Source organism: Oryzias latipes, chromosome 19, assembly GCF_053564925.1.
Source record: "Oryzias latipes strain Hd-rR chromosome 19, Olatipes_Hd-rR_3.1".
Classification (NCBI taxonomy): Eukaryota; Metazoa; Chordata; class Actinopteri; order Beloniformes; family Adrianichthyidae; genus Oryzias; species Oryzias latipes.
This window is the reverse complement of record NC_136255.1, coordinates 20111025-20136009: the sequence shown is the minus strand read 5'-3', so window position 1 is coordinate 20136009 and position 24985 is coordinate 20111025. Positions and strand designations below refer to the sequence as shown.

The 24985-nt window shown below is 38.9% G+C and overlaps 1 protein-coding gene across 1 annotated transcript; it reads right to left on the bottom strand.

Moving 5' to 3' along the window:
- Window positions 1–202: 202 nt before the first annotated feature.
- Window positions 203–24539, bottom strand: erbb2 (erb-b2 receptor tyrosine kinase 2). Its single transcript, XM_011488024.4, has 27 exons — window positions 24247–24539; window positions 16380–16531; window positions 16107–16287; window positions 15842–15982; window positions 13605–13670; window positions 13398–13510; window positions 13151–13292; window positions 12930–13058; window positions 12663–12804; window positions 11450–11523; window positions 11267–11357; window positions 10531–10733; window positions 9334–9463; window positions 7891–7981; window positions 6312–6466; window positions 6183–6236; window positions 5958–6096; window positions 5750–5872; window positions 5566–5664; window positions 5298–5483; window positions 5058–5213; window positions 4164–4239; window positions 3660–3806; window positions 3451–3548; window positions 3070–3258; window positions 2424–2805; window positions 203–2343 (listed from the first exon to the last, which is right to left on the bottom strand). Exons 1-27 carry the CDS (start codon window positions 24317–24319, stop codon window positions 1997–1999), a joined length of 3879 nt encoding a protein of 1292 aa, XP_011486326.1. The 5' UTR covers window positions 24320–24539; the 3' UTR covers window positions 203–1996.
- Between the last annotated feature and the right edge of the window lie 446 nt (window positions 24540–24985).

Sequence of the window (24985 nt, the reverse complement as noted above, 5' to 3'; positions counted from 1 at the left end):
TCTGTCACTAGATGGCAGTGACAGCTCATAAAAATGCCACATTTACGGAGTGGAAAGCCGGTTTGTTCACATGAATTTTTTTCTTTCCTTTTCATTCGGAATACAGTTAAAACTTAAATCAAGTCTATGCAGAAATTATAATAAATACATTGTTTTTTGTAATAAAATTGTGGGCTTTTAATTAACACTGGAGTGGCCTCAATAATTATTTACCACATTTATTGTTTTCACGTATATTCTGTACATTTACACAATCAACACATACCAAAAAGAAGCAATATGTACAAATTCCCCAAACCAGAGAAACTAATAAAAAAAACAGTGAAAATACAAAAAAGTGTTTTCTTCAACTTGCAGATGACGGATTTTATTTTACAAAAGCGTTTGCAGTTCTCCCAATACTTTTATAAAAATATTCTCTTTCTTACTGACTTTAGGAACTATTTAGAATACAACAGGACTTTCAGCAAAACTGAGAGTTCAAAAGTTTACATTTTGAACACGGAGAACAAAGACCGCTCAGAAGAGGATGTTTGGTTAGGTCAGAGTATAATCCATGATTTCACAATATCTGGAAATGATCATCTTCTCATTACAAGACTTTGTGAGATTCCCTTAATAATTGTCAGTTTGGCCAAGGAGTGGTACTTCCTTTATGTGGAATGGACAAATAAAAGACAAAATGCCACATTATCATATTTTAAATTAAATTAGAAATCTGTTCAAGTGGGAGTTTGTTGCCTGTACATTAAAATGAAACCCTTAAAAAAATCTCAAATAATATTACAAGTTACAAAGTAAATTTTTACAAATAAAATCCTGCTTGAACCAAACAAACAACACTTTTGATGTTTATATTTAAGATATAGATATATATATATATATATATATATATATATATATATATATATATATATATATATATATATATATATATATATATATTTAAAGATTGCTTTTGTGGAACATAAATGTCTAAAACCCGTATAAAAACATCGAGAAAAGATGTTTATCAAACAGACATGAGAGGAATTTGAGCACATTTTCATTTGCGTTTTTGACTTCTGACGCACAGAAGTTTACAAGGTTCACACTCTGTAGTGTTTGTCTGGATTATCTGTGGGTTTGAAACCCCCAGACAGCTCTGTGCTGCTTTCATTATCAGGGAAACGCCAGTGAGAAGAGTTCACAGAGGTCGGACAATGGCTCCATTGAACATTCCCCAGCCTCACACATGAAAGAGACGTCAAGGAACCGTTGATTATTAACTGGGATCCCTGGATTCTTTGCATTGATCATCTGAACAGAGCGGTGTGATGCTTTTGTCTCCTTTGAATCACATTTGACACAAAGATGCTGCTTATAAAATCTGCAAATTTATCTCAATTGATTTCATGTACCAAAAAATGGCTGCAGGTGTGGACATAGACAGTCGAAGGCCTTTTCTTCTGCGACGGTTGTGTGTTCATAGCCCAGATGGGCAGCAGGGCCTTTCTCTGTTTAAAACAATTTGGCCTTGACAGTTTTGAAGACCCCCGTAAGGTCTGGGAGAAAGTGACCAGAATACAAAATATCTGCCTGAATGCACACGATGGTTCACTTTGACAAAGTGGACATGTTTTTTCAAACTGCAACAGAACAGAATAAAGACTAAATAAAAAAAAATAAAAAACCTGAATGCAAGAATCTGTTGATTCTATAGTAATCAGACGCTTCTTATATTTTCACAAAAGCCTCGTTTGTGGAGTCATTTACACAAGACGTAAACTGCTTTTTGGCACTGCTTGTTTGAAAGAGTGACAGGAATACATAGTGCCACAGACACTATTAATGCTACATTGTGTTGAGTCAGTGATGACTTTTGAAGGAAAGCCTTCAATGGTTTGGACTCTGGTTCTTCTGTTTGGCAACAATGAGCCCATTCTGTTTCAGTTTTACACAAATCTGGCTCATTTCTGTCACAAAATGTTCATCTTCCTTTCTCCAGTCCTTCCTCTCAAGTATGTCCACTCCAGGTGTCTGTTAGTCCAAGATACTCGGGATTTTCTGCAGTGGGAGTCACAAACCCGTTGACTTGCTTGGGAACTCTGCCATTGCTTTCAAGCGTGGGACTGGCATCTGCCACCCCAGCTTCAGGGTCAGATTTGGACTCCAGGTCCAGGTAGTATGGATTATCAAAGGCGGGAGAACTGACAGGAACCAGGTAGCCGGGGTTCTCCACACTGTGGCCAGAGCTCAGACCGTTAGGCAAGAGTCTGTCTGCTTTGCGGCCTTTGCGTGGAAGTGTGGTGGGTCGCTCGGAAATCCCCGGCTTAAAATCCGGAACGTCCTGATTCACATATTCTAAGGGGAGAGATTTGAGTTTGAAAAAGGTTTTCAAGTCATAAATCTCTACTTTCAGCTGAGAAAGAAACAGCACTCACCTGGCGGAGCGCAGTTGGGATTATTGATACGAGTCCGCCTGGGCAGTGTGTGATGGGGGTGGGGCTGAAAACCGTTTAGCCCGCCAATTTCCAGGTCCTGGCCTTCGCTGGGATGGGTGGGATCTTTGCAGTAGCGCCCCGGGGAGAGCGGGGAAACGGCGAGGCCGTCCGGAACCGCGTCCAGGAAAACAGAGTCCGACTGGCCCCCTGCTGACGTGCTGCGGGCCAGAACAGGGTACGGCGGCCATGCGCCGTTTGTGGCGCTGGTGCCCACCTGCGAGGCAGGATACTGGCTGCGGATGAGCGTTCCCGCCGAGGAGTACATACTCTGAGGACCAACGGTCAGCGAGGTTTCCGCCTCTAAATCATGATCTCTGCTTTGCTGTAGAAAAGCCAAAGAAAGGAGACATTTTCAGAAGCAGGGATGGTTTTTGTTTCCCCAGTCAGTTTTTTTTAAATTTATTTGACTTTGTACACAGCAAAAGATACCAATTTTTTTAAGGTTTGTTGAAACCTGTAAAATGTTTTATTTAAAAAAAAAAAGAAAAAGCAGAATTCATGCTTTATATCAACCAGCTTTAAAAATCCAGATGTCAGACTAAAGTGAGTCTAAAATGAACCAGAAAGCAGGCGCCCCTGCACTGACCCTGTGTGACTGGCGCCTGGACGGCCCGTTGGCCTGATGCTCGTCTCCGTTCGTGCGTGGGAAGAGGTTTGGCTGGGGCACCAGGTAATCCTCCGCGTCCATCATTTCCCCCATGTTATCCCCCTCCTCCAGAAGCATCCTATAAAAGCGGCTGTCCACTGGATTGCTGGTGCTCATGTGTTCGTCGTTCTACAAGACGGAGGAAGAAAACCCACCAGGAATGAGGAAGGCATGACTCGGCTTGAACCGGGTTGGCACAGATATCTACTTCTTCTTAGAGCTGGCAAAGATTTGAATTCAGAAATGCTTCTTAAGCAATAATCTTCTTGGATGAGCTGTAAATGACTGTAAATCCACCCCATCATTTCTGTGAGAACACACCTTAATGACTAAATAGCGAGGTGGATCTCTAGCCATGGCGGTAAACTCCTGGACCAGTTCTTTGAACTTGGGCCTGCTGTCCGGATCGATCATCCAACCTTACATGAAAATATTACAAAAATAAAAAAAATCTCAGTGACGGGACACCGAAACAAGCAGAAAAGTTGAGAAAAAACAAAATTCATGATATAAAACATTAAAGGACGTACATTTGACCATTATCATGTAGACGTCGATGGTGCAGATGGGGGGCTGAGGAAGACGCTCTCCCCCCTCGAGGACATCAGGAATTTTCCTTGCTGGGATCGTGTCATAAGGCTTTGATCCAAAGGTCATTAGCTCCCAAACAGTCACTCCTATCATTTCAGAATTTGTATATTAATAACAATAAAAATAACACTACTTAACTTTATTTGATATTCATTATATTTAATTTATCTGTGTATGTGCTGTATGCAATCCTGCAAAAACAATCTATTTTGATCATGAGTAATTAAAATGTCAAGAAAATGGCATAATCTTCTTTCATCTTTGTTAATTGTCTAATGAATAAATTACTTGATATCTGAAATGGGTTTGATATATTTTATAATGTTTTGCTGGTACTACTGCATTATTTTTAATGCTTGAAATAAATAAAAATCCAATTAAATCAAATGTAGGATTTCCTTTCTGTGAACATTGTCATTAAAACTGGAAGAAGTGAGTCTGACCGTAGCTCCACACGTCGCTCTGATGAGTGAACCTTCTGTGCATTATTGACTCCAAAGCCATCCATTTAATGGGTACCTGGAAATACGGAAACACCACTTTAAACATAGAAGTGAAGAAACTATGAAGCTACGTACACACTGGGTGTGTGCATTGAAGCACGCGCTAAATGTTTAGCTCATGTTGTTCACACTGGACAAGCAGGGAGGGGCTTTTTCTACCGTTTACTAGTCCACCACCTACAGCTGGAAGAGGCTTGGTGTGAAATGAAAGACTTGGCGTCATATCATTCCAGTCGGGCAAAAAACAAATTATTATTTCTCCAGCATGATCTATTTTCAAACGGCTGGCACTTCCGGGAATTAAAAGGAATACCATCCATACGTCGCTCAAGTTCAACCTGGTTTAACTTTCAACGTGTTCAATGGACGGGCGTTTAAAACATGAAGCCTGAAAACAGTTGTAGAAACTTACGCCTGTTTCCACAGACAATAGTCAATATCCTTTATATTGACTTTTCATCGGAAGCGGCTGCTTGAATGCACGTCTTTATTTTAAGCAATCCAAATCAGCTTCAAACTTAAAAACCTGGCATTTTGGGTCTTTTAGACCATTTTGTTCATTAAAAAAGTGTCAGGTTTTGATTGAAGGGCTGTGGGAAAAAAAAGGTTATTTTTATTGCACACAACACTTCAGCCAATTTTAATTGACCCAACTTGGTAGAAGCAATCTTGTGACTGGATGTAAAAAGGCAAAGACAGTAGAGAAAACAGGTAGAAAACAGCCAGTAATCAATTACTTCCAGATTGATTTTATACCAACATTATCTTGTTTGTATCAGTGTATTTTAACAGATACTGCTGTTTTTTCCACACACACACACGTGTTTGTTTTACCTTCCCTCCATCAGCATGATACTCGGTCTCGTCTATATCGAGCAGACGGGCCAGACCAAAGTCCGTGATCTTCACGTGGTTCGGGTTCTTTACCAGAACGTTGCGGGCGGCCAGATCTCTGTGGACCAACCGGATGTCCTCCAGGTAACTCATGCCCTTCAGACAAACACAGACTCGTGACGCCACACAGCAGCTGTGAGAACAGGAAGCACCTAAACTGTCCGTTTCCTCGCTTTGTACCTTAGCGATCTGGACACACCAGTTCAGGAGAAACTGCGAACCGATGCAGTCCTTGTTCTCCCGGACGTAATCCAGGAGACAGCCGTACGGCATCAGCTGAGTGACCAGCTGCACGGTGGAGGTCAGACAAATTCCCAGAAGGCGACAGACGTAGGGGCTGGTGACCCCCGCCATCACATAGGCCTCCTATGGGGGGGGGGATAAAAGAACAGTGAACTGGACTCTAGCGAGCTGTGCCTATGAAGGTGTTTGCAGAGTGTTTACTCACATCCAGGATTTCTTTGTTGGCCTTTGGAGAGGTGTTCTCCCGCAACACCTTAATAGCTACAGGTATTTTAACAGTTTCCCCTTCAGGAGTCCAAACGCCCTAAAAATGTTTGAAAAATGATCAAAAACTTTGGCTGCAAATCTACATTTTCCTACAAATTCAGATTTGCTGCCAGAAAACTCACCTTGTGGACGGTGCCGAAGGCCCCTGCACCCAGAACCCTCAGCTTCTTCAGCTCGGTCTCCTTCAGGATGCGCATCTGGGCTTGGTTAGGAGATGCGCCACTGGGAGTCAAAGGCTCTACTAGCTGCAAAAAAAAAGTCAGAAAAACACCCCCTTCAGGATCTGGCTTCAGCAAAGCTACAACAACTCCCATCTCTGTCGCTGCTCACCTCCTGCTCCTGCAGGTACCTCCTCACCGTCTCCTTCCTTTTCAGTTTACTCTGTCGCCTCAGATAGAAAACCAGGAGAGCCAGAAGGATGAAGAAGAGGACCACTCCACCCACTGCTGCTGCTATAGTAGTGCCAGGTCTAAAAAAGAAAACACGTTTTGTTTCGCTTTATTAAAAAACATGAGAGGTTCAAAGAGGAAAAACATTTGAAAGTGACGAGTTTACCCTGTCCTGGTGTCAATAGGGCAGCCCCGCTCATCCTTCACTGAGCAGCTGAAACTGAAAACAACTCCACATGAATCCCCTTCTCTGTCTTAAAGAGGCGTTTGTGCCTTCAGATGAGGGTTTGCTTACGAGAGGGTGCAGTTAGTGTTGCATGGCAGACAGTGGCCGGTAGCGTTGCTGTATTTCCATATGGTCTGATGTTCCTCCTTCACACCACTCGGACACTGCTCCACACAAACCTTTCCGTCCCGGAAGTGTCGACACTCCGTACAGTCCTCCGGACCCTGGAGACGCACAAGCAACATCGAACAATCTAAAGTGGCTAAAAATATCATCATGTTTCTGATGAGTTTCCCCACCAGAGATTATTTTAAAGATTCAGAAAAAATTCCCACCACTTTGGGCGCTCTTTGGAGTCAACATAAAAAATGCAACAACCTCCTGAAAAATCTGACAGCAGCTAAAATCTCTGAGCCCCTAGAATTCATCACCAAGCTCCCCCCAATAATAGTTAGAAAGACTAACTACCGTATGTTCCGGACTATAAGTCGCACCGGAGTATAAGTCGCACCAGCCCAAAAATGTATTATAAAGAAGAAAAAAACACAGATAAGTCGCACTGGACTATAAGTCGCATTTTAACTTTCACAACCTTATATGACACAATCATAGCAGACTGTTTATCTAATAATTTCACAGTAATTTTTTCTCAAACTTATTTATTTATTCCTTTCATGAAGCATCATTGGCCAACTAATACTCTGTTTTCATCCTGTATTTGTAGAAACAGTTGTCATTTTTATTGCATTTCTGAATCTATGAAATCATTGGAAAATAGAATATTATGTTGTTAGCCTTCAAGATCTTACTGTAAAAAAAAGTTTGCTGATTCTCTGAGTCACTTAACATCCTCTTAACACTTAACATACCTCATACATCAAATTGACCCAGGAACATCATCTCTGTTACTCACATATGAACATAACAGGAGGGTTAACAATGTATTTATTTCAATTTATTTCTAATATAAGTCGCTTCAGAGTATAAGTCGCACCCCTTGCCAAACTATGAAAAAAAGGGCGACTTATAGTCCGGAAAATACGGTATTATTAACCAAAAATGAAGAATAGAAATGAAGGATGTCAGGAAAAGTGCTCATGGATGCGAGTTGTAGAGCTGCTGAAGGCTCAAATACAAATAAAGAAAAGAAAAACACGAGGCTGCCATTTCTACATTCAAAACTAGAGAGAAATGTCCACAATAATAAAGAGTCAAAACATGAGGAGACGTTTTAAAATGAGTTCACACAAAACCTGTGATGTCAGTGATGTCACACAGGTGTTTTGGGTTTGATTGGATCAAAAACAAACTGGGCTAAAAACACAAAATCTGTCTCAAAATTCAATCAAAATACTCCTAAATGTGTTTTATAGAGCAATAAAACATCTAAGTGCGGCTGCATACTGGTTGCAATTGATTTCTAAATCACATTATTAAGAAGGAACAAACAACAGCAAATAAAGTAGAAAACCTTAGAAAGACAAAAAAAAAATCCTGCCAACATGAAATGCAAATAATTGTGTTTGATGACTGACGTTAGACGTAGAAGAGAAAACGTTTTGATAGAGATAACAACTGAGATTCTATTTAAATGAAGAGCTCATCCCTCCTAGAGCGTTCCAGCTCTGGCGGTAACCTGAAGTCTTACCGGACCCTTGCAGGAGGCGGTGCCGTTGAGAGGTCGGCACTCCTCGTGACAGGGGGTGCACACAGAGTTGTGTTCAAATTCACGCACAGGCCTGTAATGACAAACACATGTGGAGGTTTACAGCAACACTAAACTTAGCTCTCTATTTGTATTTTAAGAAGAAAAGCTCTATCGAGTGACTTGAGCGGCCAGGACGAGTCTTTCAGCAATAACACAATTTAGTGAACCATTGGATTCAACATGATTTAAATCCGGTTTAGTGAATTCGACATTTCTATAGTTCAAATCAAGTGATTTAAACTAAACAAATGTGATACTTCTTCATTTTCCACAAAAAAAAAAAAAAAAAAAAAAAAATCACTGCTTAAGCCAATCACATCGGCTGTTTTCTATGATATATGAAAGACACCGACGCCCCATTTGTACAGTTTTCATTCAAAATTGAATCTGAAAGTTGAAAACAGGTTATTAGTTTTGACAATTTTGGTTTAAAACCAAACATATCAAGAGTTGTGATTTATAATCGTGATACATATCTGTAGTTAAGATAAATCTCTGTAAATAGTTCAATGGAGGTTTCAATTGGTTTGTTTTTAAATGTCTGAATTTGATTTGATCTGTACCCTCTGATTTTTTTTTCTAAAACATAAAAATAGTTCATTCTCAATTGTTTAGATTTGTGACAATGTTGACAAAGTTGACTACAAGGAATGAAGATTTTTGTGGAGTTTTAGGTTTACTGTGCGACTATTGTGTAATAGAATAAAGTCATCTGTTTTTAAAAAAACCCAACCAGCTGAGGTTTTGCTAAATGGATATCACAAAAACAGTTTTAACCCTTTACGGCATACAATTTAATCTGGATTTAATTTAGCTCCTTGAAGGGAAAAAACACAACACAAGAGGTTTTTTTTTTTACCTGGAAATAAACTCAGGGATGAAGGGGAGGAACATATATTATTAGAGCAAATTGTGAAGTAGTAAAAAAATAAATAATTTTTTAAAACAGTAATTCAAATCCAGCAGAAAAGCGGTTTTGTGTTAGATCACAACATAAAATGGCTGTAAAAGAAACCAGATTCACAAATGTGATAAATCAATATTTTTACATAAATGCAATTCAGTGAAACCATTTTTAAAACCCAGCCAGACTTTTCTGAGTGAGGTTTTTCTGTCATTCTCAGATGGAAATCGCTTGGCGAGCTGCTATTTTCGGCATTCTAAGAATGAATCGGTAATAATGGATCTTTATTGATATGAACAGTGCCATTGCTCAAGGGTAAACTTCAAACAAAAAGCTCTTCCATTGACTTGAGTTTGATCACGGCCGTCAATCTAGCCTCAGTTTAGTTCAAGCAGAGCTTTACACTTTGAATGCAGCACATCAACATCGACTGCAGGCTGAACTTTATTAAAATATTGCAGACACACAACACTTCCTACCCATCATTGATGTTACAGTGCTCCACACATTCAGTTCCACGCCGGAGAAACATGCAGGACAGACACTGTCTGGGCCCCGGGCCCCAACAGCCTCCTTTACACAACGAGTGGCAGACATGCCCCTCCGACTCTGAAAAGACATAGCATAATTCATGCTGGAACTTAGCCTTCTTTCATTCATCTTTGCAGCAGTAAAGAGTAAACAGGCATCATTCATTGCAAAAATAAAAGGGCAGCATCTGTGCTCCTCAGGTTTTCAGTTAAAACTGTATTTTCAACTTTTGTAATGCAGCTCTTTCAGAATAAAATTTTTCAGAATTTAAATTTTTTTTTAGTCAACAGAAAAAAAAATTTAGTTGACTTTTAGTGACTGTGGACTAAGCAGGGTTCAAATGTCAGCGTGGAACCCCAGACATTTTAGCAGGATGTCATTTAATATTATGAAATCACCAAAACACACTTTCGCTTTTATATCGCTTAATGTTTAACTGGGACAATTGCAGTTCTATGCAGGAAGACGGGCAAATTTCCTTCACAGATAAAACCAACACAGCTCCGTGTAACACGCTACTCTGATGAAAATCGGTGTTTTTAACACCAAAAACACATATTAAATATATATAAATATTGTTCAAATTTTCGTGAATCCGGAGCAGACGAAAAAATTTGTTTCAAAAAGATTGCATTTGTGATGTAGAAAATACACTGGGTGGGACACAAGCTTCCCAAGCTCTCAGCAGCAAGGAGGGGAAGGGGAGGCGGGGTTGCATCCCGCCCACAATTTAGAGACGAATTTCTATCGAGCTGCTGCCGCTCTGCAGAAACTATGTCCTAGAAAATGACTGATTTTTTAAAATTTTGGCTAAAAACTGCATAATCATGATTGACAGACCCCTGAGAACACTTTTAAAATAACACAAAAGAGGATCGGAGTGGGACTCAAGACATAAAAGCAGCATCCAAACACTGTCTTCATGGTAATGATTGCAAAAAACAGCATTTAAGACTTTTCTAAACACGTTTTCAATAGAAGAAAGGAACAAAACTATATGATTTTTTAATGAAGAAAAAAAAAACTTTTATGCTGACAAAGTGGTTTTTGCACATAAATGTTCAACTTTGTCAGATGATCAAAATTAGGCTCAATAAATCCAAAAGTCAACAAATAAACTGTAATCCAAGTGTGTTTTCACCCACCACAGACTTGGGGTTGCTTGGTGTTGCTTATGATGATTTTGGACCCCTCACCGTGATGGGACAGATTCTTCAAGAGCCCATCATCAACATAACACAACTGTGAGTTGTTGTATACCATAACCAGACCCCCGCTGACGCTGCGCAGTGAACGTAGCCCAAGAGACTCGATGTTTAGGCTTTGGATGGCCAGTGAAAACACACCCCTGCAGAAAACCATAGAGATAGAGCAAACTTTGCAGAACACACAAAAAAAAGATTAAAAAACAAACAAAATGAACCTATTTAAGATAGACTGTAACAACAGCGAGGACTGCAGCCAGCTGCAATAAACAACAATGCCAGACTTTATTGTAAAACGGTATTGAATAACACATTTGACCTAGTTAGGCGTGCTGCACAGCTGAGCAGCACACAAACCGGCTGGAATGTGCTGCAGGTCATAGCGGCAGAGCTGGCTAATAATTAGCATTTATTATCATGAAAGCCAGCAGACTTCTTCAACACGGGGAAAAGGGAAGAAATGTGCACAAACAAAAGCCACAGTGTGAGTGGAAAGACATCAACACTGTGAAATGCTGTGACGCAGAAAGACAAACAGACCCGTTTTTGAGATTCTTTTATTTTCTCTGATCGTTGATTAGTTGATGTTTGACTTAATTCAACCAAAGCAGGAAGGTTTTAGGTGAAATTCTGATACAAATGGGAGCAGAAATAAATGTGCAGTTCAAAGACTTACATGTAAAGCATCCTGCCTCTGATCACACGCAGGTTCTCAAAGACATTCAGGTTACTCAGCTCCTCAGGCCATGCATCAATGTACAGATAACCTGAACACAAATAGGAATTCAGACACTGATGAACACGAATGAAAAGAATAGATTTGACCCATTTTCTTTAGCTTGAACTAAATATTTCATACCTGCAATCTCCTCCAAGTTCTTGAAAGTTTGGAGCTGCTCCACAGTGAGGCCGGATGCGTTGGTTACAGGATCCCTGGACAATCAAAACAACATCAAGAGCCATTGTGGCATCTGGAATGCCTTGAACGTTGGTCTCCACAGAAAATCATGAAATTATACGTTCTCTCTGCCCAATCCTGCAATAGAACAATGGCTACGTTCCACAGATGTAAACCAGATTTTTTTTCAATCCGTTTTTTACTCTTTCAAAGCATCTCTGTCTGTGTTTTGTACAATCAGGTAACCCAGAGTGTGAAAGCTTACTTTTAGGACTATTGTTTTTTGCAATCAGACATGTCAATTTAAATCAAAGGGAAATTTGGGAGCTGCAGGATCTCCCGTTTCTCCAGATCTGAAGATTTTGACTCAAAACTTCTGGGCTACTGTGTTATGAAGGCAAAGCTCAAGTTAAAACAATAAGAAACACTAAAGTAGTAGAGCAGCTGGCAAACATTAGTAAAGAAGAAAAAAGACTCCACACAACATCAATAAAGGAGAAGTCTGCAGTTCAATGATTCAAATCCTAGGCTTGTCATTTATTGTGTAAGGCAGGACACTAATGTTGGCGAACGCCAACATTTTCTGTGGTTAAAAGCCTCTTCTAAATACTATTACGAGGAATAAAATCCTTAATGCCTATAAAAAATAAGCTTTTTATTTAAATCTCTTTGTGCACAAAGAAAAAAGAAGACAAAAGATGCACATTAAAGAATGAAACATGAAGGAATATTGCATTGCCACAACATTCAGTCATCAGCATAAAAGACCAGTTTAATCAACCAAACAGCTCCAAAAACTAAAACTTGAAGAACTTTGTTTGAGGAAAACGTTCATGAAACTGAAGGCCTGGATTCACAAGATGTTTGTTTTTGTTTGAAAGGATCCCAGACATCCTGCACACACTTTCTTCATCCTCCTTTCGTCATGGAGGAGACTGCAGAGCAGAACCAGCAGACTGAAGAACTGCTGGACAGTGATGCTGCTCTGTAGGATCTTCATGGAACCAACTGTACATTCCAGTGATAAACCTGGATACCATAACTGGATTCACTACTAGTTCATTTCATTTCTCTTTGATGCATTTTATATACATGTAATGATGTGGTATGTTTTTTCGATTGTTAATACTGTAATGGTTGAATGGGTGCACTGATTTCTAACTTGACCTCTCACCTCTCAAAGCTCTGGGCGCGGAACGCAAGACTTCCAAAAATCTTCTTGCAGTTGCTGAATTGCTTCACGTTAGCGGATGTTACCACGGTGATTCCATGGTTGTCGATGACACCGTTGTTGTCCATACCCAGACCATAGCACACTAGGACAGAAGACAAAATTACATTTAAAAAAAAATCTTTTTCTTAAATGTTGTTCATTAATGGAAGTTAACAAGAAACTGTTCATTCAAATCTGATGAATGTGTCAAAACATTTCCAAACCCACCGTTTGGACAATTTCCTTCACACTTTTCACACTTCTGAGTCTCCGTTCCATCAGGATTGATGGTGATCACTTCCTGGTTGGATTGTGAACAATATAAAATGCAGGCCACTTCCATAGCCAGGTAGTTATCTGCAGAGAAGCAGGCAGGACAGAAAATCTGACTTCTGCACTTCTCAGCACAGCGTTGTGCTTTGATTTTTTTTTTGAAGTTATGTTCTCACTGGGACACGTCTTGACGCAGAAGGCTCCGAAGTAGAACTTTTTGTTTGCGTTGGGCTTGGCCTGGTAGTTGTTGGGATCGTAGATGGTGGGCTCGGGACAGTTCTCCTTGCACACACCACTGTCGTTGAAGTGACGACATGCCTGAAGACAAAAAAAAAATAAAAATAAAAAATCAGAAGATCACTTGGGGCAGATTTGAACAGTGGGATTAGAACAACATGTGTGATTTTTTTTTAATTTATTTACCAGACAGTCCGAGTCTCTGGGTCCGGTGCAGCCGGCAGCACACTGCTTGTGGCAGCAGTCACTGGTCAGAGGGCCTTTACATCGCTGACAGCCAGACGCGCAATTTCCCGTCACTTCAAACAGAGACATCAACAGCCTCAGCAACATTTTCCCCCCTGATGCATCAGCAAAAGCAGAAAACTTTCAGATTTAGGATTTTAAACTTACACGTTTGGCAATCTTGCGACGTTTCTCCCCAGCAACCTTTCGCACATGCAGAGGAGCAGCTTGGACCTGAATCAGCAGAAAACGACAAAAGGGAAATCTAAGGAAGAGAATCCAACCAACAACAGAGCTCAACCTGCCCTAGGAGAGCAGGGCATGTCCAGATGTTAAAATGTAGTTTTTTCTTAATGTTTTTTCTTCTGAGACTACATTTAAGACTATAGATTCCTGTCTGCTTATCAATCAACCCACTGAGTTCTGACACTGACAGCTTTGTCAAACGTTGTAACCGTGTTTTTCTTCTTTGGAGAGCTTTTATTTCGCCGTCTCAAATGTTCTATAAATGACGCAACCTGTCACCTTGTTCAGGATTGTCAAGGTTTCAAAATGAGTCTTTCACTAAGCAAGTACAATTATCTTGACGCCATCGGCAACACCCAAAAACTGCAAGTCATGCTGAATTTAGCCAGAAAGTGAAAAGTCCAATCTTCTCGCCTTCATTTATCCAACAACAATGTTTTATCAATTTTATTTCACTTATAAGGAAAGCATGAAACTAGACGATCTGAATATTCATGTAAAGTGCTCCTTCAGGATCAAAACTGTCAAAATATTACATTAATACTTTTAAAATTCATCAGTTCAGAACATAATTGCAATTATTTAAAATGTTGTCTTAATTGTTCAATTTCTATTCTAAAGTGCATTTAAACCAAAGAAACGTGCATCTTTATTCACAAAAATGAGAAATTCTCCCATGAAATACAACATAAATTGTTTTTTTTTGCCTCATAAAAATCAAAGAAACTGCAACAATAGCACACTAATAATTATATTTGATAGATGTGTTAGAGTTCAATCTAAGTAGAACCCAGACCTACAGGTTGATTATAAAAGCAGGTATGACCAAAATTCTAGAAAGAGAACTGAAGTGAATTCTTATGAAGGATAAATTTTGCTTGTTTGTCCATTTTTGAAGAGGTAAAGTTTTGATAGCATCCAAAAACCAAACCAAATCAGCAAAACACAGACAATAACTAATGAGATGCTGAGTACTTTCTTTCTATTTAACAATTATTGGTGAGTTCCAGGATGAAGTATCTTGTTTTCATGTTGCTAACAGAGATATACATACAATTCAGAGACTGGACCAGAGACCAACTGAGGTGATATGAATGCAAACTTTTTCACTTCACAAAAGGCCAGAATTATGCCTAAAATATATTAAAAAAAAATAGCAGTTAGGGCGGAAATGGAGCGGGTGCAAAGATATAAAATCTTGTTTTTAGACATTCAAGACATTTTACCGGGCTTAAGCCGTTTTAACTCGTCTTTGCTCTACAAGCTTTTCTCAGAGTCAGTCCAGTGGAGAATTGTTGTCTCATTAAAATCTAGCATCTAGAAATAAGCAAATTATTAGTAAAATGAGTCAAAATCTTTTTGCTCCAATCTCTTAACAATAGAAAAACACGATTTAAGACGAAAAAAAAACAGCATTTAATATTTGGTTCAATTTTAAAGATGGCATTTTAAAGTTCATAGTCATTATTTTGGAAACAAAAATTTTGATTTACCGTATGTTTAGGACTAACTTCTAGTTTTAGATATGATGATTTATTAAGATTGGACAACTTGTACTACGATTTTTTTCCTAATTAGTTCACATTTTGTTCTAATATTAGTTCTTTCCACTTATTACACATTTTTTTTGTCATTGTGATCAAAATGAATCCCAATTATGTACATAAAGTCTCAAAAAATACAAACCATTTGCCTAGAATTCATTTTTAAGTTATTCTATCAATAACAGCTATTTAAACTTGTTTTTCCCCTGAATGCTTGGGTGGAACTCCTTTTTCTAGATTTTCTATCTTATAACATTTCTGGTTAAGTTAAAGTGACTCGCTGCATGGACAGATCATTTCACTACTTTTTAGTGATTTTCTTCTCATGATTTGTCTTCTCTTATTGTTTTTAGGCCACTGTACTTCCTCTTGCAGTGTGGAAAGGAAGCTGCTGTATTTTATTTCATGTAAGTCATAACCTTCACCTCAGGCAGCCATGGTACCTTTTCTTGACTTAAAAATCTCTATATAAATCTCTAGCATAAAAAAGACAACTGTATTGTGAACAATAACAAAAAGAAATAAATAACCCCAGTGGGGAGTTTGATCTTTTTGTGTCGTCATGGATACATTTGAAAACTTCATGTGATGAGTGAGGATGAGTGAGCGTCTCACAGTTAGGGGCCCGCGGCTGCAGTTTGGGGATTTTGGATTGGTTGCTCTGCTTATCCAGTATGTCGCTCCAATCTATACTCCGGGGGTCGGGGAAGCACAGGTAGGGGTTCTGCCAAATGTTAATCCCACCCTGCAGGATCTCTGCAACACAACAATTGAAAAGCTGAGTTGCATTTGCAAACCCACAGATAAACATTAACATGATGATCATAAAAAACAAGACATAGTTGTGGTTATGAGGTCAGATCAGATTTATTAAACTTACCCGTTAGGCTGCGGAGACGGAGGGTCCTCAGCCCCCGATTTCCCTGAGTGTTATTCAGGACAGCAATTGCATATTGGGAGTCGAACAGCTGGCTGCCTCTTATGATCCGAAGGTTGTCCAAAGGCACAAGACTCACTGAGACATTAGCAACGAGGACATAACCCTGCACCTCTATAATCCCCTGTTCAGAATGAGAGGAAACCAAAATAAAGAAAATGGACATGTCCTAAATATTTAACAATGTTTGTGCAGCAGCCCTTGATCAAAGTGTACCTGCAGGAAGGAGAGGTCAGGGTTTCCATGGAGGTGTGTAATCTCTAGGTTGCCATGGACAACTTGGCAGTCGGTGTACAGGAGCTTCAGGGTGTTGTAGTGATTTTCCAGGCTGGAGGGCAGGGCCAGCTTCATGTCCGTGCCCCGGCAGACTGCAACACAAATGACATGACCACAACTTCACCTGCCTGCACGCAGAAACATGCTCTGATGTCAGCAACAACAAAAATCACAAAAGCATTAAGCCTGACACTTCAAAACCCCTTCAAATTGATCACACATAAAGACGGTAATAATTTGAGTGCATGTTTTTAATTTACACTGAGAATGTGAAGACAAAACAGCAAATGACGTCAAGAGCTAACATTGAAATTCAACCCACAAGCGGCGCTTCTCTCAGAGGGTCTAAATGTTTCCTGACGGCGAGGAGCACAGGCCCACTACAGTGGCTCGCACACAGGATTGCATTCAGGGTCATGCAGCTTTACGATTCATGCGGGCTGTTGCAGATGCATAACTCCCATGCCTTAGCACGCAGTCACGCTGTGAACAGTCCCTCCTCTTTGGAGGATATAAATGACTTCCTCTGGACCCCTTCCAACAACCCTTCAATAGTCAACCCACTTTTCTTGATCGAGTCCCTTACTCCCATCGCTGTGCTTTCTCTGTTTTTGGAGAAGACATCTGGATGGATTTTGGAAAGTTCTTGTTCTTTTGCCTTTTTTTTGTGTGTGCACAGAACAGTTTTATCTAAATATTGGAAAGTTCCAGCCCAAAAAGTACAAGATAAAAATAAAGCAGGAATAAGTATAGTTGGGAGCTACCTAAGCACATGGTCTATGATTGATACAGAGACTGCCAAAAATACAAAACCTGTCATTCCAGCTGGTGTCAAGTTACAACTGTTTGCTGCTTTATTCAAAGTCGTCATCACAGAAAGACCTTTAACACAAGAGGTGAGCTCACTTGTGACTCACTTGCATTTTGTCATGACACGGGCAGGGAACGCATTCTTCTGCAGCTCATCAGATGAAGCTAATGCACAGTCATCGAAAAGCACAGGAAGGCAGATTTTCCATTTGTAAAAACTGGGTCCAGCTCTCACCTTGGCCTCCTTTTACAGTCCCATTGTTTGCTCTTCACCGTCTCTCAGCAACGCTTGTGTTCGCTGCCTGGTGAGGGGCTGTCCACCCCTCCATCCTCACGGCTTAAAATACTCTTATCACTGTCAGTCAGTCAGTCAGTCAGTCAGTACCCCTGCCTTCATCGACCACAGCTACGTTTAGTGATGAAGGTCAAGCGCCTTCCCTTTGTTGATCTCTTTCTTTTAAGTCATTAGCTGGCTCTAGAAAGTGTCATCTCAAGGCTGCCAATCTTTTATAGACAACACTGAAGGAGAACAGGCTTAGCTGCGGGTTCTTTCATTTTCACATAACCTGTCTGATTTATGACTATAAAGCACAACGACCTCTGATACATCAGTGACAACCTCACAAGCCTCTGAAATCTGTGTTTGTTTTCCCTTCTTACCATATCATGGTACTACTAAATCATGGTACTCTATACGTTTGGCATTTGGAGCAGACAGCAAAGAAAGAATTTCATTGTGCAGGGAAACCCGTTTCTTTACTGTGCATATGATAATAAACCCTTTGAATCTTGAATCTTGAATCTTAAATTAACACTAAGAAAAAAACTCTGATTTGGCCTTTCTGGTTTTCAATAGTATTAACCTTTTTTTAACTAAAAAAATGAAGTATGTGGTAAAAGTGTCTCCCTGTTGATGCACAATCCTCAAGCATTCAAGATATGTTGTGGATTTTTGTAAATTGTGCAGCATTGTTATGACATATGCACCTTAATATAAAAAGCTAAAAGCAAACAGTTTTGTAATAACTATAAATATCCGAGAAGGGAACTCTTGCTGCAGTATGGAAGACGGCCGGGTCAAACCATTATATGAGAACTGGACTGAGTGACCCCTCCTATTTGGCGTTTTAAATAGGTTCCACTAAGCCAAAATCCCATTTACTTCCACTGAGGAATAAACAGCTTTTACTCAGTCGTTGTATTTGTTCGAATAACCATTCTTGCTCTGCCACCTTTTTTTTTTAACATGTTCTTGCTAGTCCTATTTTCTAATTATATTATTTTCAGGGTAAAACCTGACCAATCAGATGTCTCAATAAAATGTGGTGCCCGCTGGCCACAAGCTCACTCCAGGCAAGATTGGCGAGAGTGGTTGTCATAGAAACAATGACTAAGACCAATCACTGCTTACTGACGTCGCCTGGCTTCAACATGACGACATCCGTAAAACAAAAATAACAACTGAATCGACTTCATTTCATTGGAGCCTGAACTAAGCCCATGTCTATGGGTGACGTCACACTCACTCAGTCCAGTTCTCATATACAGTCAATAGTTTTACCAAAACACAGAAAAAGATTGAAAGCTGTTAGAGTTGAGATTCTTTGGAAGTGGAATTTTCCGATGATTTTGTGACTTTTTTTATGTTTTTAATTTAAACACTTTAGTTCCATGGAGAGAAGATGCAAGTTATTTTTCAGACAAGACTGAAGTTGTGACAGTTTAACACTTTTTTAAAAACTAAACTGCAAACTTTCTGCAGATTTTCAAGATCCAAGTTTTTGTGTGTGCAAGTCAGCATATCCACCACTATATTTACCAAAGCTTTAATTAAAGTATATCAACAATCTTACTAATAAATACAAATCTACATTGATCTTACTATGTTTTTTTAGTATAGAGTATAGTATAAGTATAAAAAACACTAGGAACCTGGAAGCTACAAATGGATAAAAACAAACTGCTTAACTGTTTTGCTTTGACTTTAATCTCATCATGCGATCTGCCTCTATGATGCATTAACTCCAGAAAAATATGAAACCTGGCAAGGTTTGGGGAATGTCTTAAATTAGTTTGTTTACTGACCAGAAATTCAAAACTTTTTCTCGATAGACTCAATCCATCGTTTTCGAAAGAAATCTCTAAAAATAGAGAGGCTGAAATCTTTTTTAAAAGATAATGCAATTTTTTATTTTTTTTTATTTTAAATCCCTTCCAGAGAAGGTGCTTTGTCTCTAAACGGTGCTGATGTTTTTCAGACTAAAAAGCTAGAGTGTGAAGCCACACCTGTGTGAGGCAGTGTTCCAGTTAATGCTGAGGGTGTGTGTTTTTGTTGACACCTAAATGCAGCACAATTAAGTCAAACGTAATTAGATTGTGGAGGGGGAGGAGCCTGCTGTGCAATCAAGCACTGGCCTCCACTCTCTCCTAAAGGAGATCGACCAAGTCTATTTGTGACCCGATTTTCTGCGTTTCCTCCTGCAGATTTGTCACGGTGGCTCTGCAGTTTCTGATCTGTGCAATAGAAGCTGCTGCTCTGCAAACCTTTCAGCAGACATTCTTCCTTAGTACTCCGCTGCATATTAAGAAAAAAACAGGTATTGCTCAACAGACAAGCAGAACAGGTCCTGTTCTGAGCTTTCTAGAGAAATACACGGATGCAAACTCCTGGTTTTGTTTAAGGCTCGTGCACAGACTGCAATCACAGCAACATACTTCAATAAGCACCACTGCTCATCAGACAAAAGAGAGCAATTAATAAACTGTTTCTGCACAAATAAATGTATTTCAATACAATATTTGGCCCTCAAGAGACTTTTTATTTAATAACAAAGAAAATATTACAATTAAAACTTGTTTGGTACTTTAAAAGTCAAAATCGACAAACTAACAAGGTTTACTTTGTCCTAAATTAGAATTTACAAATGTTAAAGTTAAGCAGACTGAGTCAACATTGATTGACAGTTCATTCAAATAATAGTCTTTTAGCCGTTTTGTTTTCTGGTTTCACTCTGTATCCAAACACAACAAAAACAGGAAAAAAACAAGTGATAAGCAAAAAGACATTCCAGCATTAAAGATAAGCAGGGTGTTACAGTACTGTGGTTTGGTACTGACTGTACAAGCCTGTAAAGGTCAAGTTTAAGTTTTCCATCCCCTAAATTCATTCACTGAACCTCAATCGTGAGATGTGATCAAGGTGGATCTTAAAAAAAGCATCAGTGAGGAAATATTTTTTAAAAATAGACTTTATTTTGGGGTTTTTTAACAACTTTATTTGTACTTTACATGAACACAGTGGTGAAACTACCAAAATCCTCTCATTTGATTCAATTCATGCTTTTACAAACATCTCTGAAAGGCTTTTATCCTGAACAACACTTCTATTAGTTGCATTTGCTGGAACCAGTTTCCTTCTAATTATCCAGTCTTGGTTTAAAGAAAATAAGATTTATTCCTCAAGTGTCACTAAAATTTTTCAGTCCCAAGACCTCTCATGCTGGCAAGCAAATTAAAATACACAAGACACGGTAAGAAACCCTTTTGAGGTTTAAAACAAAAAAAAAATCAAGTCCAAAAGCAAAACTGCTGTTATCACAATTAACCAAGAAAATTCATTAGCTCTTCCTTTACAGAACATTTACCTTAATAACTTTAATGATCACTTTAATGTTTATGATAACTGCTTTGCATTTACTGCTTAACAAAAAAAATATGGAAACAAGATTATGTATTAACAAGAATTAAAATGTTAGTGAACACAGACTAGGATGAGTTTGCCTCAACATCATTTCAGAAACCTGAGTGATCTTGATTACATGTTAAAAGTACAAAAAACTGACATATTTTGGACCACAAGGCTCACCAGATTATAACGCATGTAATGTGATATGACAACAATACCCAGAATGCCTGTAAAGGCCAAGAAGGAAGGGATTGGTTAGAGGGTTGATGGGAAGTTTTTCAAGCAAACTGCATTGTTATGTACTTTTAATCTGCAATAATCAGCTTTTGCATAGAGTGCTTTACTCGCAATAACTCAATATTTTTAAGTTGAATCACATTTTGTATAAAACTTTACATCATAGTATTTCGGTAGTAAACGGTAAAAAACAAGGAGGGAGGGGGGTCACTCAGTCCAGTTCTCATATACAGTCAATTAGGCAAAATAAATCGCAAATTTATCGTTATTGCGATATCAAGCTGTGCAATATGCATTTCGCAAGAGTCGGCGAAAATCGCAATAAATGGTTACTTTAAATGTCTTAAAACAATCTTATGGCAGCTGAAAGTATTTATCGAATCAAAAAAATCAAATTATGCATTTGACCAATCAGATGAAGGCCTTTTATGTTAGACACTCGCCCCCCACGTAGACTAGTTTTATTTGGAGTATAATTTAAGATATGTTGACTCTTATTTAGATTAAACTGCAGTGAAGTGGGAATTACGTTTTTGCTAGTTTTACTATTTGTTCAAATATCGCAAGTTATATCGTCATCACAATATTGAATACTAATATTGCAAGTTTTCCTCATATCATGCAGACCTACAGTCAATGTAGTTTACCAACATTGAGCTAAAACAATTTGACAGATTTCTGAGTACTGTGTATCATAGAAATTCAGTTCCAGGTCAAAAGAACAAATAAATTCCTACAGACCGACAATATTTTGGGAAACTGAAGGCATAAAAATGTGCATCAAAGTCATATAAATATGATATTTTTTAACCTTTGGATCTATATGAAGACAACAAGGAGAGACCCAAGAGCTTCAAGCCTTCAAGATATTTATGAAGCATCCACACCACTGACTATTATTAGTGAACGCATCACAGTCCTCTTTTTAAATTTAGCTGCTCCAATGCCGGGTCTGAACATGAGAGTTGAGCTTATGGGAAACCATTCATGCACAAAATCTTTAAAAAAAAAACACACACACGCACATTTTGCATACATGCAATAAAATAACACTGACATGCAAACATTTTATGTAGGGTAAGGGCAATTTGAGCATTTTATACAAATAATGACAACATATAATATAGACAAATCTCCCTCCAAGTAAAAAAGCATTTTAGATATAACCTGAGCTGAAGTGAGAACTTTAGTGTGATTATTGGTAAAGTCTTTGATAAGAAATTCTAAATTTTGATAGGATTCATTACAATTGATTAAATGTCATTTTACTGGTCAAATTTTTGTTTTAAAATAAGTTGTTTAGTGATGAAGTGACCAAAAGTAAAACCTTTGATCATAATATTGTGAAATCTCACAATAGAAACGAATAAATTTGATACATTTTTCCAGATAATTTGTGATACATTCTTATAAAAAGAATTAAATCGAGGAATTTCATATTTTTGAATTGTCTTTTTAATTGAAACAAATTGATCTTCAAACACAGCCTTTAAAAGGTTTACATGAAAAAAATGATAGTGTCTTAGTGTTAAATGCCCAGGTTAAGATGCAAAATAATATTAAAACAATAAGATGCTTGATTGGTTGAATTAAAAGTTTTTTATTGCCAAAAAACGGACGTTCCTCTGAAAAACATGAGGGTGAGCGGAGCCTTTTTAGAGAACGACCATCCTGATCTCAGTCAGAGTGGGTCAGGTCACTAACAGTCTAGACGGGCAGAGTTAACCTGCAACTAGCGTCAATTCAAATAGACTTTGCCTTGAGGTGCGCTAAAATATGACAAGGGCGTGAACTGTGCGTCCACTGAGGCAATCGCCTCACACCAAGGATCCTGCATAGAGGGGCTGTGCACACGTGTGAGTGACATAACAAATGAAAGTAAGAAGGCTGGAAGTCAACACTTGGGCATAACATGTTGCTTAACTCTGGGAACCAGTCAGAGCACTCCGGCACAGGTCCGATGCTTCAGAGATCAACACTGCAGACTAAAGTGCACCAACCTGTTCCCCCCAACAATGCTGTCGCGTTCAGAAATGACTTCACCTGTGACTACTGGCTTTGTTCCTGCGTGTGTCCGATTAGTGGTAGTGCTTCGGGGGCAGCTAATAAAACAGGAGTATTGTTTGTGCTCTAAGGATTTCGTCTTTCAACTTAATTGAGCTGGAAATTGGTAATCAAAGTCCAAAAAAAAAAATTCATGGCTCTTTTTGTTGTTTTTAACCCCAAAAACTGGCAATTTAATAAAGTCTGCACATAGTCTCAGTCTGTGCAAAGGTTTTACATGTTTATTGATATTGCTAAATCCTCCTAGAACAGATATTAAACTAGTTCATAATAATAATCATGAAAACTGTGGTTTTCTTGCAGAAATAAAAAATGATATTGGAGTTTTTCAAATCTGACTCCTTTTCTTCGACTTTATATAATTGGTATATGAAATGTGAAAAACAATGAAACAAATAGTTTAGAGCGGTGCTACTTTCTGCAACATGAAGAAATCCAAAAACTCCTCAGGTTTGGCTTTAAACAAAAGAAATCTTGATTTGCATTTTGCAAATTTGCTCTTATTTGCACTTTCAGTTAGTTAGCTCTTACTTTACTGGCATGCACTCCAAGCTCCAAGTGTGATAAGTGGCCCTCTATCAGACAATGTCCCCTTAGGAGCCAGAAGTGAATAATTGACATAGTCATGATGATCTTCTGCACACAGAGCTTTTGTTTGTTTGTTTGTTTGTTGTTTACCAACACTGCTCTGCTGCATCTCAACACCAGTTCTCGAGTTTATTGCCCAACTATGTGGCTTTAACTCTCTTTATTCAATTTAGTGTAAGTTTGTAATTGAAATTCAAACTGAAAGCTTTTAGCGAAGCTACTTTTTGACAGGTGGGAATTTTGTCCTTATCTGCGCTCCATAACTCCCATGAATCTCCGCAGGGAGGACGAAATCACGTACGAGGAATGCAGGAACCCGCGTCGACTTCACACTTCACGTCCACACGAACACAACTCGAACGGGGTCTAGTATGTCCGCGTTCCCAAACCGTGAGAGCGCAAAAGACGACAAAAGTCACCCACCTTCTCCGCCCAAAACGCCCGGCACTCCGAGCAGAACGGCTCCGATAAACACCAAACTTCTCGCGGCTTCCATCTGCTCGCACCCGGCGCGTTTAGTCCATATTCCAGAGTTAGGTCTGTCTAATATTCGTTGTAGCCGACAAAAAAAACACAATAGGTCTTTTCCTTCTTAAAATATTAGACCTTAAAATAATAGCAGCTTTAATCTCGACTCCCTTAGTGAAATTGCTGCCCTTCTTCCTATCCACGGAGACTTCCGAACTCGGACTGTTGGTAGTAACAGTGTGACAAGCGCGCTCCCGTGAAGGCCTGCGCGAGGAGTGGCACTCTGACTCCGCCCACAATCACAGATTTCTGTCTGCAGACCTCAAACTCACTACACGCTTATCAATGTGACATTAAAGACTGTAATGCATGGATTCCTTCTGTCATACAAATATATATATGTTTATTTATTTATTGGTCAAATTTATGTATCCTACTCAAACATGTTTTTTTTCCAACTGAAATGTATCTGAAAAGTGTTCTAAACGCTCATCTTTATGAGGCTGTAGCTTTGAGCATCATGTTAGAACACTGCCAAAAGAACTTAAAGTTCTCTAAAATAAAAATGTGCTGAAGTGTTTAAAAATCATTTTTGTTGGAACAACAAAATAAAATAAAAACTTCCACACCATAATACTACTACCTTCACCAACTTGGCACCTTGCATTTTCAATGGTAGATCTTCCTGGCACCC

Excerpts from the sequence above, each read along its gene's own strand:
- erbb2 (XM_011488024.4), bottom strand. The coding sequence starts at position 24,319 with ATGGAAGCCGCGAGAAGTTTGGTGTTTATCGGAGCCGTTCTGCTCGGA. Across the intron at positions 15,983-16,106 it reads CCGTCTCCGCAGCCTAACGG|AGATCCTGCAGGGTGGGATT; the intron begins GTAAGTTTAATA and ends GTTGTGTTGCAG. Across the intron at positions 3,259-3,450 it reads CTCGCTATTTAGTCATTAAG|AACGACGAACACATGAGCAC; the intron begins GTGTGTTCTCAC and ends TCCGTCTTGTAG.